The 12,581-nt window shown below is 33.8% G+C and overlaps 2 protein-coding genes across 2 annotated transcripts in view; one reads left to right on the forward strand and one right to left on the reverse strand.

The window, feature by feature from the left end:
• Nucleotides 1-315: 315 nt before the first annotated feature.
• LOC120348876 (innexin shaking-B-like) overlaps nt 316-12,581 on the reverse strand; it is a 105,869-nt gene continuing 93,603 nt past the window's right edge. Inside the window, 1 exon segment of the mRNA XM_039433429.1 lies at nt 316-5,728. The gene's annotated coding sequence lies outside the window, so the exon portion shown is untranslated.
• On the forward strand, nt 9,496-10,652 carry LOC120352155 (piggyBac transposable element-derived protein 3-like). The gene is made up of 2 exons (XM_039431825.1): nt 9,496-9,891; nt 9,928-10,652. The coding sequence occupies exons 1-2, from the start codon at nt 9,496-9,498 to the stop codon at nt 10,417-10,419; spliced, it is 888 nt and encodes a 295-aa protein (XP_039287759.1). The 3' UTR covers nt 10,420-10,652.

The raw sequence follows: 12,581 nt of genomic DNA on the forward strand, positions 1-12,581 counted from the left end.
AGAGTGAAATATAAAGACCAGAAAATTTTCAAAATCACAGATTTTATCAAAAATAGAAATTCATGCTTTTACGTTTTCCACTTTCACTTCCACGTTTTTACTTTTAAAAAAATCTGTGGCTTTGACAATTCATCCGTTTTTTATTCAATATGAATAATAACCACAATATAAACTCTTCAACTAGACAGAAATTTGAAGAGTTCTTGACCAGTTGTGTTGTAATGGAAATTAATGGATATTCTATTGTGTTTTAATAGCTCTTAATAGATAATCAAGCATATAAATAGGAAAGGTTCATACAATGAAACACCAACAAACAAAAACTAAAGAATCTTTAATGATTTGTTGAGTAAGGTAAATCAAAAAAAAAAATTAATAATTGATACTTCTTTCAATAATTAAGTCCGACTTTACATTACCTTCTCCTGTCTATCATATTCGCAGATTTGAGTTTAATCATTAATACTCCAATTAATTATGATAATTACATGACAAAGACATTCCAAAATAGGCTAGCATCCTTATACGAGAGATAATTCCCATATTATCTTAGCAAAATCATTTGATATCCTACTGGAACAATTGAATTAATAATCGATCGCTAACAAAAACAATATTGTGATTGTACTACTCGATATTAGGATTTTTTGAATCAATAAAATCGACGAATAAATTACTGCGATAGGAGTAATTTATAGATTACAATTATTATAATTACACTAGGAGTCCAATTTGTAAAAAATTGTCCGTTCATTTTTAGATTTAATCTGTGTCATACACGTCCTCTCTGTTTGAGTATGTCTGTATCAGTGTTGAATATTCGTCAATGAAGTTGATAACTCTTTTATAATGGATGAAAAATAATCAATATCAGATAGATTCATTGATTATGAGATATGGATTTCTTATTATTGCTTTGGTGTGCCAATCAAATAAATTGGATGATCAAAATCATCAGAGTGATTGTTAGCGAATCTGTATTAATTATTCTAATCAGAATTACCATAGATGATTATACAATAATCATTTTATGAGTTAGTCATACATTATATAGAATGAGGCGTTTGTGATTGGTTGAATAGCTGTTATTCTTAGGAACATTCTTAGATATTATCTGTCACCTTGAGGTCGATGTTATTCTCATCTCTGTCAAATCATTAAAAAATGGAAGTTCTTCAAGCCACTCAGAGTATCGCTGTCAAGCATTTTGATTGAATCAAATATTGGAATGAGTTCTAAGAAGTGAATTATTATTGATTCTCTAAGTTTCTTAGATTTCTAGATTTTCGGAGACGGAGGAAAAATCCTAGAAACTAGGTTTCTCTTGAATCAGTCAAGTTTCTATGATGAATTGGAAAATCAATAACAATACCCACAAGATACGGGGGATTAAAATGTGATGGAACATAAACCTCCCTCTTAAACTCAGAATCATAATAAGCCAAGATTGATCCTTAGAATAACAGCTCAATCTCAGATTAAACACACGCCTCAATAATTGTCAATCACAATAAAATAGACAGCAGACAATTTACATGCCTGGGATTGTGATATTTCTTCCATAATCCTAGTTCATATTCGATATTCATTCACATGTTTTGTCCGATAAGAATTTATTTTCATAAGTTCACTGTTGTTCTGATTCCACACTCGTAAGGCACTTTTTGCTGACACAAAGTTTGAACGTCGATTTGCTGGATGAACGTTGGTTAGCTGAACGTCGATTAAGCTGAACGCCGATTAGCTGAACTTCGATTATCCCCGAATCTTCAAACATTGAACTGGTAACTCAATTCACCGTTTTAGGCGTTTGCGTATCAACAAACGAGAGTAAAATGTTATATTAAAAAAAAAGTTGATTTTCAAAGCTCTAACAAAACGATCATGAGAGTTCTAAGAGACAGCCAGTGTATAGAAATAGACTACATGAAATATTGTGTTGGAAACACAGTGCCTTATGTTAATGTGAAAATTGAAGATAGATTTGATATGGTTTCGAAAACAGATACAATATTTGATAGGTAAAGCAATTAAATATCATTTTTGATAGCTACTTTTTTCAATTTCAAATCTCCACAAACTACAAAAATAAACTTCTTCAAGTACTCATGATCATAGCATCATTATCAGAGTGCTTTCAAGTGCACTCTCTTGAATTTTCATCATAGCTTAGACATTAAATCTTCTTCCAACTACAAACTCACTTGTAGGTGATCAAGGCAGTTTCAAGTGGGTTTCAAAGCACTGGATTGAATTTTTTTGAAGGTAGACATTTAAAGTGGTAGCAGCCAAAGAACTTAATTCATATTCCATGTTAATTTTCATTTTCAATTTGAATTCTTCTTTTATTTGGATTCAAATGGAAGTGAAAGCTTTGTATATTATGGAATGATTGGAAATTACAAATTCCTGAGTTACCTAGTGACCCAGTTCAACATAAATTATGAGTGAACGATTCCTTAAAACCAAAGAAAATCAAATGAATCCAATAGACATTTTTTAAAATGATGAAAAAAACTTGAAGAGTCTTACTGTAGTCTCATTTGTTCATGACCTATTCTAGTTTTTTTAGTGGGGCAAAAATTGATTTTCCCATTCAATTCAAACATTTTATTCTAAAAGTATGACTTTTGATATGCCTTCTTGTTATGGTATCTTAGAATCACATAAATATCTATTATACAACTAGTTTCGATTCAATAAAATATTAATTACAACTCTAGAAAATCAAACTTATGAATCTTTCTCCAGTAGCTTACACATTTCCTCTTTTCTAAGCAAGCGCCAATTTACATCAAGCCTATAGATTATTTTACAATTTATTTAGCAAATTGATATTTTATGCTTGTAATTTACAGACAGATCCTCCTAATATTCTGTTCAGCCTTTCCTGGAATTATTCAAAGAATTTAAAAAAACATATTGTTTGGAATTCGTTGATTAATCAAATCAAATCAAATTTTTTTTTATTTTGACCTAAAAACACAACTCAGTGAAATAAAGATATAAACTTACTTACAGATATAAACGTCTGTCTATAAAGTTAGTTCCCGTCAAAATAAAAATACCTCTTGCTAAATCATTCTCAATTTTATTAACAAGAGGATTTTTTTAGAATTGGAATTTGTCGAACAATTGAATATCAATCAATACTGGAACGAGAAATTAATAAATTCAAAAAACGCATGAAATTGAATGTGCAGGAATTAAAGTTAGTGTTCTTGTAAGGTGATGTAAATACAATCACAATTACAAAGATTTGTAGCCTAATAAATATATACCCACTTTAAGGAAAAGAATTCACATTGATAGGAAACAATTGAAAACTTGATAGCACTGAGAGACTTTATCTTTATCTGTCGATTTATTGGAAATTATCGATCCCCACGAATTATGAGCTCAACCAATGATATTATTATCTCATTCCAGGACTTCATCCAATTTACACCCCAAATAATCAAATCCGTATGGCAGTGTGTGATTTTCATTTCGATTAATGAAACAATAATTCGATTTACCCCTAATGAAAATCTATTTACCAATTATCGATTCTCGTTTAGTACGATTATCGATTTGTACGAATATAGACTCTCAATAAATACAAGCATTGATAATCCATATTATCGACTCTCGATTGATACAAGCATCGATAATCCATATTATCGATTCATGCAAGCATCGATGATCCATATTATTGATTATTGACTCTCGATTGATACAAGTATCGATAATCCATATTATCGATTATTGAATCTCGATTGACACAATTATCGATAATCTATATTATCGATTATCGACTCTTGATTGATAAAAGCATCAATAATCCATGATAACGATTATCAACCCTATTGATAGAAGTATCAATAATCTATATTATCGATTATCGACTCTCGATTGATACAAGCATCGATAATCGATCTTTAGGATTTATCTTCTATGAAAATTAACACTAGCGGATCTGTGAGATGACGATAATAACGAAATTATAATTAATTTATTGCTTGACTAGATTTCGACTAATTTTTATAACTTTTATCACTAATTATATTAATTAATTTATAATAGAAGATGAAGGTAGACTTAAATTTAGTGTGTATGTATGTGTGTGTTTGTTATAATGGCCGGCAGTTTGAGGAGAACAGTCACGATCGTGTTTCAGTCGCTTGGTGGTTGCAAACCAGTTGCGTTTCAGTCGCTCGGTGGTTGCAAACCAGTTGCGTTCCAGTTGCGTTCGGTTTGAAATCGATCGCGATCAAGTCGCGTCTCTGCCATAATCACGTTTCCTGGTTGCGATACAGTTGCTTATCGATCGCCATCGTTTGCAACTCTAGTTGCGGTTGCAATCTTGTCACAACGTTGCCAAATTGCTGCTTCTGGATGCAAACAAATCGCTCCTCAGTACTGAACAATCTCCACAACTCCTACCTCGACAACAAATCTAATTGCATGCGTTGTAATACAATCGCGAGTCAGTCACCACGTTAGCAACCTGGATTGTACCATGACGGACTTTCTAGGTTGCAACTCAGTTGTCTCCAATTAACTCTCTCCCTCTTAAATCACCCATCCTCTTATTATTGACCAGCATTTTTTCATGGTTTCCAAATTATCATAATTCAGTCACCAATAACACCTAACTCATATCACTATCTCATGTCAACATAGTCTATTCTCAGTTACCATTCTTGTTGCAACTTCAACAACCAAAATTCTAATCGCTCCCTTGTTGCAATTTATTTTCCCCTCAATTGCAACCCAATCTGCAAAGTTTTCAACTCAGTTTTCAGATTTTACTATCCAGTTTGTAACATTTTCAATTTATTCTTCCAGTCTTCCCACAGTTGAAATTGAGCCTGTTCTTGTAATCCCCTTGTAATCCAGCCTATACTTTAGACTACTAGACTTTTTCACTCGAATTCAATTTATTCTGTATTATTTCTCACTCTTCTAATCTAAATCTAGTCTATATCTCAGTCAAAAATCGTCTCTCAATCAAGTTGTTATCTAGTCCCCAACTCAGAAAAAACAGTGTCTACCCAAAGTTGCAATTGAGTCATAATATCTCAATCTAGATTGTAGCCCTTTAAGAATATTATTAAGATTGCAACCACTATCTTAAGGCAATATTGTGTCTCAATAGCATACCATCCTTGGTTGCAACAGAGTTTACAATCCATGTTGAAACCATTATCTGATTGCAATTGATTCACAACCTTACTATGGACATTTTCGATTGAAATCCAATCTTGAACATTCCCAACTTTTAATATTGCAATTAAAATTGCAATATCTTTCATTCAATTTGAAACTCACATTACATTCTCTTTTTAGTTGTCATCCATCTCCAGCTCGAATTGAAAGCTTTACAACCAGATTCCAGTCTCTACTGAGTTGTAATCTAGCCTACAACTCAATTTTCAACATCTGCAACTCAGATTGTAGCCTCCACCCGTTTGCAATCCAGCCTGCAACTCAAATCGCAGTCTGTACGCGGCTGCTGCAGCGATAACGCGAACGAGGCCGTTGATTGGCTGAGACGGTGAGCGAGTCGACGGTGGGCGGGGCCTAGTGGGCCCCGATTGGTCGCTGTCATACGATGAAGATGCGATGGCGGCGGCTGTCCTCGACCAATGGGAAGCTCTCCTCGCTCCGGCTGTAGTCCTTTGTCAGCGCGGCCTTCCAATCCGCGAGCGGCGACGACCCGCGCGGTTCCAGGGTGCGGCATCGTCTGAAACACCGCACAAAAAAGCACACGTTTCATTTTCGTCAATCACAATTTTAAAATGTATTCACTACAAATTCAAATTCATTTATTTGCCAAAAAATCTCACAAACATTCAAATTTCATCGACTATTCAAAGGTCCATACAATGCGAATCACACAAAAAGTCAAAGTCCATCAACTACTTAAAAGAGTATACTATCAACTGCAAATTAAACAAAGATTAAAATCCCATACATAAATACTATACAAGAGTTCATAAACTGTGATTCTCACACAAATCAAATTTATCTAACAATCATCAGATACAAGTACTTCTAAGTACCGTACTCCAGTACTAAGATCAGTGAAAATGATCAAGAATTTAATATCAAGAAACACTTAAAATGGGACCCATCACATTCACAGCGACTTCAACCCACATAACAAAGAATGTGGAAGTACTGTTGTGAATTTGAAAAATTCATCATGCCAAACAGTTAATTAATTTGTATCATTCTAAACAATCATATATATATCCATCATTTTCTGTAATATGTGTTTTGTGACATTTCAAATCATGCATGAATTAATTTGAATATGAACTAATACATGGATAATATTCAGCTTGAATTATATTATGATATTCTCTCTATATTACACCAGCATAATTTATATTAAACCTCTATATTACATCTTACACCTTCTCTAGAACATGGGTTTCCCATAGTTGAGTAGGTTAATTTCCGAAAAAATGCATTTTATTTATATTTGTAGTGAATTTCATATATTTTTTTTTGAATATTATGTGAGTTTTATTGATTAGATTGTTCATTTGTATATTAATGGAAATAAAATGTATTTGTATATTATAATTATTATATTCTTCAATATATTATTATCATCTATCTATCCTCCTAGTCGAGAACTCCCCTACTTTTCTCAAGCCTGACACATTTTCTTCAGTAGGCTTACTGTTTCAAACAGTTTTTGTTCAATTGTGCTACAATATCCTCAGATTGAAATGCCTCCCGGAATTTTCCAGAACATACATCATCAAGGTGAATTTCACTTATCTATCTAACAAAATTTAAGTTCAAATTCGGGAGAGGAATAGCACGAGGTTACCTTATTTCACCTCTCCCTATCACTTTAATAATAATAATGCCTAAAAAGCAGTCGTTAGGTCATGTCAGAGGCCCTGAAATTGATCAGTTGCCACCTGAAAACTCTGACACCAGACCTGAGCCAGCCAGGTTACACGATATTATTATTATTTTATCATTTTGATGATGTACTTATTGTATGAAACAATAAATCAATAACACTAGGCTGTCCTCATTCAACTGTGCTACCGTATTTTAGACTGGAATGCTTCCCACAATTTCCTAAAACATAAAACATCATCAATATTAGATTTCCAATTCATCCAACAGTAGGCTTACTATTTTAAACAGTTTCCGTCCAATTTTGCTACAGTACGTCTTTAGATTGAAATGCCTCCCACAATTTCCCAGAACATACATCATCAAACTAGACTTCCAGCTATCTAGTTTACAGATCACTTGATTGGCCTGCAGCATTCATTTCTGTAACCTATTCGACCTTTTCAAGAAAAGGAAATGTTCCACTGCAGTTTCAAAGCAGATAAGTGAGGCATGCCTCTTCTCTATCCTCGTTTATGCCTCTTTTATCATGGCTCCAGATAGGAGCGGCACGGTTGAGGCAGATGGTGAGGCATGCCTTTTCCCTTCCGCGTTCTGAATGACCAACTAGTAGCATGCTGCAATGCAGACTACGGCGGCTATCAGTTGCCCTAAGGCTAAGCTACCTTTAGCGAAAATTCACTTCATTCTGTCAGAATTGATGCAATGGGTTGCATTTATGTAATCTCTGTAAAGAACTCTGACAGTTCACTGAAGCTTCTTACCTTTGCCTCCTTTAACTGCAGGGGGAAATTAGAGTGAGAGGGAAAATTTGAACCTCCCTTAACTGCAGGGGAATTAGAGTGAGAGGGGAAATTGAACCTCCCTAAACTGCAGGGGAATTAGAGTGAGAGGAAAAATTTGAATCTACACAAACTGCAGGGGGATTGGAGTGAGAGGGAAAATTTGAGGCATGAGAGGGAAAAAAGGATGAATGAAATGAGATGGAAGTTGAAGCGTATGTGTGGGAGATGATTGAATCCATTGGGAGGTATCTGTTCACGATTCATTGAGTTCTTATTGTAAATTCCATCTTTTCCATAAGTGACTGAGGATGAAATCAACCTAGAAATGATGCTCAAATGGGAGAGATGTTGTGTGAAAATATTTGAGAGATTTTTCAAGAATGCAATATCATAACCAGAAAACATTTATTCTTTTATCTACTTTTCTATTCTATTTTCCCTATTCTGCACAAGCAGGTAACCCATACCATAGAGAAACAATAGCATAAGTAGATATCCCATGGTATAGGACGTTTATGTCACAACCTTTACTGTTATCTCAAGCCTATAGTCCACGTAATTTTTTCCCGTGAAGCTGTGTGACGCTGGTAGTCTCTCATATTGTGCCGTTCATACACTCTCACCCCAAAAAAACAGTACAATTCGACAATAAACTCGGCTTGAGATAACAGTAAAAGTTGCGACATAAACGCCATAAACATTGTTCTTAATTATTTTCATAACCACAGATTGAATCATCATTAGCAGCAAGCGAGTGTTTTCCCCATTAAATTCATATCAATAATGTTTTTATAATAAAATTAATCTTGTTTTGTTCAAATGTAAATATGTTAAGGACTCATTAAAGTTCTAGTTATTATGTTCTCTTTTGTTATCATATTTCTTTCCCTCCTTACATAATTGGCATACATAATATACATAATATAGCCCTATACTATGGGATATCTACTTTCGCTATTGTTCCTCTATGCTCATACTCTAGAATGGTATATCGAGAAGATTTATATACTTAATGATATATAGAGAATGCTATATACTATCCTTGCCCCATACTCTGCAACAGTCTATTAAGTAAATTCGTTTGAACTAGGTTTCAATTGGGAACTTGACAAACTGAAAACTTGCTCTTCTAAAATCTTAAAAAGCTTAAAATAGGACTTTGACCATCCTCGGTGAATTAAGAATCTTCATGAGAAATTGCAAGTTAATCAGTTAAGTAGTTGAGACGTGATGATGCGTCATCCGTGAATTTCCTATCCCGTACGTGTATAAGCCAATTCTTTCCTCAATTATTATATCATAGACTGGCAGGTAACCCGTGCTCCGCAAGGGTCTTATTGAAAACATGACAAACTGAATACTCAACCTACTGGAATCTTGGAGATATGGAATGAAAAAGACTAAGAAATTGTCAAAAAAACACAGATTTATTGATACTTAGAAAGACCGGTTTCGGTTATTACACCATTGTCAATCTTTGATAAACTAAAACAGTTTCAGGCAAAACTGGTCTTTCTGCGTATCAATAAATCTGTGGTTTTTTGACAATAATTTCTCAGTCTTTTTCATTAAATATGAATAATTACCACAATATCGATTTCTCGACTACAAAAGAGATCTTGGGGAGCTCAAAATAGGCTTTTGACCATCCTCGGTGAATCGAGAATCTATATGGAAAATGTCACGTAATCGATTCATTCAGATTATGAAATATTTTCATGCTTGTGACAATAATAACTTGTCCAAGCATAGATTTGCAAAAGTTTTGCCTCTTTGGAACAAATTAAATGAGAATTGGCTCAAGTACTTCCCAAATGAAGTGAATCTATCCATTGATGAGTCAATGATACCATATTATGAACGTCATGGGGGTAAACAGCATATGCACAACAAGCCCATTCGCTTTGGTTACAAGGCATGGTGTCTTTGTACCCGGTTGGGATATGTTGTTCAGTCCCAACTGTATCAAGGATGTAAAACCGGCATAAATGACATAAATTTAGGATTAGGTGGGTCTGTTGTATTGGACCTCATTGACAAACTACCTGAAAAAGAAGGTTGTAGTTTGTATTTTGATAACTTTTTCACAAGCATCACATTGCTTGAAACACTAAAGGAAATGGGATTACATGGTACAGGAACAATGAGAGCTAATCGTGTTGAAAAAGCTCCTCTAACTGATGTAAAAGCAATGACCAAAAAGGAAAGGGGAACATGTGAGTCAATAACTGATTCAAATTCTGGAGTGACACTTGTCCGTTATATGGACAATAATGTTGTGACTATGGGTTCAACAAAGGGGGGAATTTCACCTATGTCCAAAGTAAAGCGCTACAGTCAAGCACTGAAGAAGCATGTGCTTGTTAATCAACCTGCATCAATAGTTCTGTACAATACCTACATGGGTGGAGTTGACAGGATGGACGAAAATGTGGCAAAAATGAGAGTCAACATACGGGGTAAGAAATGGTATTGGCAGCTACTATCTTTTCTTTTGAATGTCTCCATGAACAATGCTTGGCAGCTCTATCGTTGGAATGTGAAGACTAAACCTCAGCAGCTTGATCTTCTAAATTTCACTCGTACAATATGCCTGAGTTACTTACAAAAGTATGCACAACGCCCAAGTATTGGAAGACCGCGACGCCTGGTAGCAGCTGTTGAGAAGAGAGTGACAGAGCACGTTCGCTTTGATGAAGTGAACCATATTATAACAAAAAATGAAAAGCAAACAAGATGTGCACTATGCAAAAAAATTCAAGAATGAAATGTAAGAAATGTAACATTGCTTTACATACTCATTGTTTTGAAGCTTTCCATAAGAAAGTCTAGATAATACCCTTGATATTTCAGACATTTATTCTTACTATTTTGACTAGTTCAATATTTTTAGCATTGGAAATAACCATTTATAGTAGACTATTGTAGTATAACTTAATTCTCTTTTTTCTCATTATCGACATGGAATATTGTTCAAGATAATAAAAATATACAAATAAACCACATTTTGACATTTTAAAGATGATAAGATGTTATTTAAAAACACCTCCCCTTTTGTGCCCGCTGTTCCCAATTGGGAACATCTGTTATTTCAAATATGGCGATATTTAACCTTCAAAATGAATATTACTCATTGAATACAACCTCATGAACAAGAATTGACGAGAAAATAATATATTTTCAGGATAAAATTAATTTGGGTCTAAATGGGTTAATCAGTTGAGTAGGCTAGTTCAGAAGTGATGATGCATCATTCGTGAATTTTCTATCTCGTACGTGTATGAGCCAATTATTTTGACGTGACAACGTCTTATAAATTGGTTTGCCGGGTGACACTTCAAGAAACTGCGTTACGTTCCCACGTTATGCGCTCACAATGAGAGCGAGTGAGAGCGTTCGTTTCGATTCACGGTTGTCTGAAAAGAGCACAAATAGGAGCAGTGGCGAGCAACGCAGCAGCAACCCGAAGGCATTCACCTTGAGAGAGAGTGAAAAGGAGCAATCTCCTGCGACTGCGCCACTACTTAGTGAATAGGTTATGTGAATAAGTATAAGTGAATAGGAATCAGTGTAAGTATAATAGGTATAAGTGAATAGGTATAAGTGTAAGTATAATAGGTATAAGTGAATAGGTTATGTTGTAGTAATCACAATGTTGTGGTAGTTTTCAATCACAAAAGTAGTATAAATCGTTTCTCAGACAATAATAATTTGTTTAACTTGAAAAAATGAGCGCGACTTGCTATGTAAAAAATTGAATCGAGCACAGTTAGCCCACCTAAGAGCGAGAGAGACAGAGTGATTTTGTTGAGGATGTGTGAAGGTAAAAATAAAATTTTGTTAATATGAAATTCAGTGCGTAATTCTTTGTATAAATTAATGTTTTAAATATAATTCTTTGTATAAATAAATGTTTTAAATTGTTACTATTATTTCATCCTTCTTCCTACTATAGGAATGAATATTCACATTAAAATTATTTTACCACTCAAAGTCGTTGCCACGTAAAACTTTCGCCCGTATACCAACTTTACAGGCAACCATGCAATTTTTTTTTTCATTATATTATATCAATTATCAGGGTACTCTTTATTATTACAATGAGAAAACCATTGGAATTCATTAGATACACGATTTAACCTGTCGAGAAAGTATGCCAAGGTAATCTGAATTTAAGCTCCGTGTTGAACTAAATACTCTTCATACTATCAGAATTTCCAATTCATAAATAATAGCACTAATACTTCTCTTATTTCAACAAATGCTGAAAGTTTTCAATAATCTCACTATCAAGGTATTATTTATTGATGAAATAAGAGAATCATTGGAATTTATTAGATATATTTATTATTTATTTATTCTATTATTATAATTTTTACAAGAAGCACTGAATGGGAGAGAAAAACTAAGGATACTCCTTGTTCTATTTCTCTCCCAAATTTAGATAATAATTTAAAAGTCCGAAATGAGGTTATGATTCCACTTTTCAGGAATTTAGTTCTTTTTCACTCAAAAACAACTAAAACTAAGAATTTTGAAGGTTGAGAAACTGGATAGGAAACAAAAATATTACACTCAAATCACTGATAACTCAATTGAAACATTTTCACGTAATTTTACAAAATTTAGAGCAAGAAAAATAGAACTTATTATTCAGTACAGCTGTCATTGATATACGATTCAACCTGTCAAGAAGTAAGCCAAGGTCATCTGAATTTGAGCTTCGTGTTGAACTATAGTGATATACCCTACATACTATTATCATTTCTGATTCATAAATAACACTAATAATTTTCATTCACACAATGCTGACAATATTGGATGATTCATGGTGGAAGTGCTTCATGAAGCTTCAAATCAGAACAAGCTTTAAAGTTCCTGTCAGTTTTTTAATGGTGTTTTTTGAAAGTTTTCGTGGAGTAAATAGTA

This window comes from Nilaparvata lugens, chromosome 7 (assembly GCF_014356525.2).
Source record: "Nilaparvata lugens isolate BPH chromosome 7, ASM1435652v1, whole genome shotgun sequence".
NCBI classification, from domain to species: domain Eukaryota; kingdom Metazoa; phylum Arthropoda; class Insecta; order Hemiptera; family Delphacidae; genus Nilaparvata; species Nilaparvata lugens.